This window comes from Chaetura pelagica, unplaced genomic scaffold, assembly GCF_000747805.2.
Source record: "Chaetura pelagica isolate M959 unplaced genomic scaffold, ChaPel_1.0 scaffold150, whole genome shotgun sequence".
In the NCBI taxonomy this organism is placed as follows: domain Eukaryota; kingdom Metazoa; phylum Chordata; class Aves; order Apodiformes; family Apodidae; genus Chaetura; species Chaetura pelagica.
The window spans coordinates 3,226,381-3,227,066 of NW_009952052.1; the positions used below are offsets into that span (position 1 = coordinate 3,226,381).

The 686-nt window shown below is 39.2% G+C and overlaps 1 protein-coding gene across 1 annotated transcript in view; it reads left to right on the top strand.

The window, feature by feature from the left end:
• CD109 (CD109 molecule) overlaps window positions 1-686 on the top strand; it is a 75,613-nt gene that overhangs the window by 60,584 nt on the left and 14,343 nt on the right. Inside the window, exons 28-29 of the mRNA XM_010003537.1 lie at window positions 134-289; window positions 374-439. Coding sequence (XP_010001839.1) covers window positions 134-289; window positions 374-439 — 222 coding nt within the window. The remainder of the gene's footprint in view (window positions 1-133; window positions 290-373; window positions 440-686) is intronic.

The following is a 686-nucleotide window of genomic DNA, read 5'->3' on the forward strand; positions in this document are numbered from 1 at the left end:
CCTGCTGAAAAGCACGGTCAATAAATGCGAAAACGTAGGGACCATAAGCTCCCCAAGACATGGCCTATACAGAGGTAGTTCACTGTGCAGGCTTCTTCTGTTTTAATTCAGATGGGTTTGTTTCTCTCAACAGGACACAGTGGTGGCTCTGCAAGCCCTGAGTTTATTTGCAACTCTCACTACTGCAAGCAAAACAGAAATGGATGTAACAGTGACAGGACCTTCTTTGGAAATACCGGAAGTATTTTCAATTGATACTCAAAACCGTTTCCTGCTTCAGACCAAGGAGGTATTGTAGAAAGCAAGGAATACTATTGTACAGTTTGCTGCCTGAAAGTACTTTAAAATGCAGTTTACTCATCTTTTTTTTCAGATTGCCCCTGCACAACCAATGGCGATTACAGTGGCAGCAGAGGGAACAGGATTTGCTGTCTTTCAGGTACCCAGTTATTCTTGTTAAATACAAGCTCTCTGTAAGGAAGACATATTTTGGAAACTTTCTAAAATGTTAGTAAGAACAATGTTTTGAAATGTTTTAAATGAGTACTGAAACATTTTACTAATTGAAAAACAGACATATTCATTGTTTATGTCTGATGGCTTGGTCTTTTAAATATTGCTGGATGATTGACAGTTTTGAGGCACTTTTGTGGGTCAGAGCCATATCAAAACAGCTCTTTCCTGCT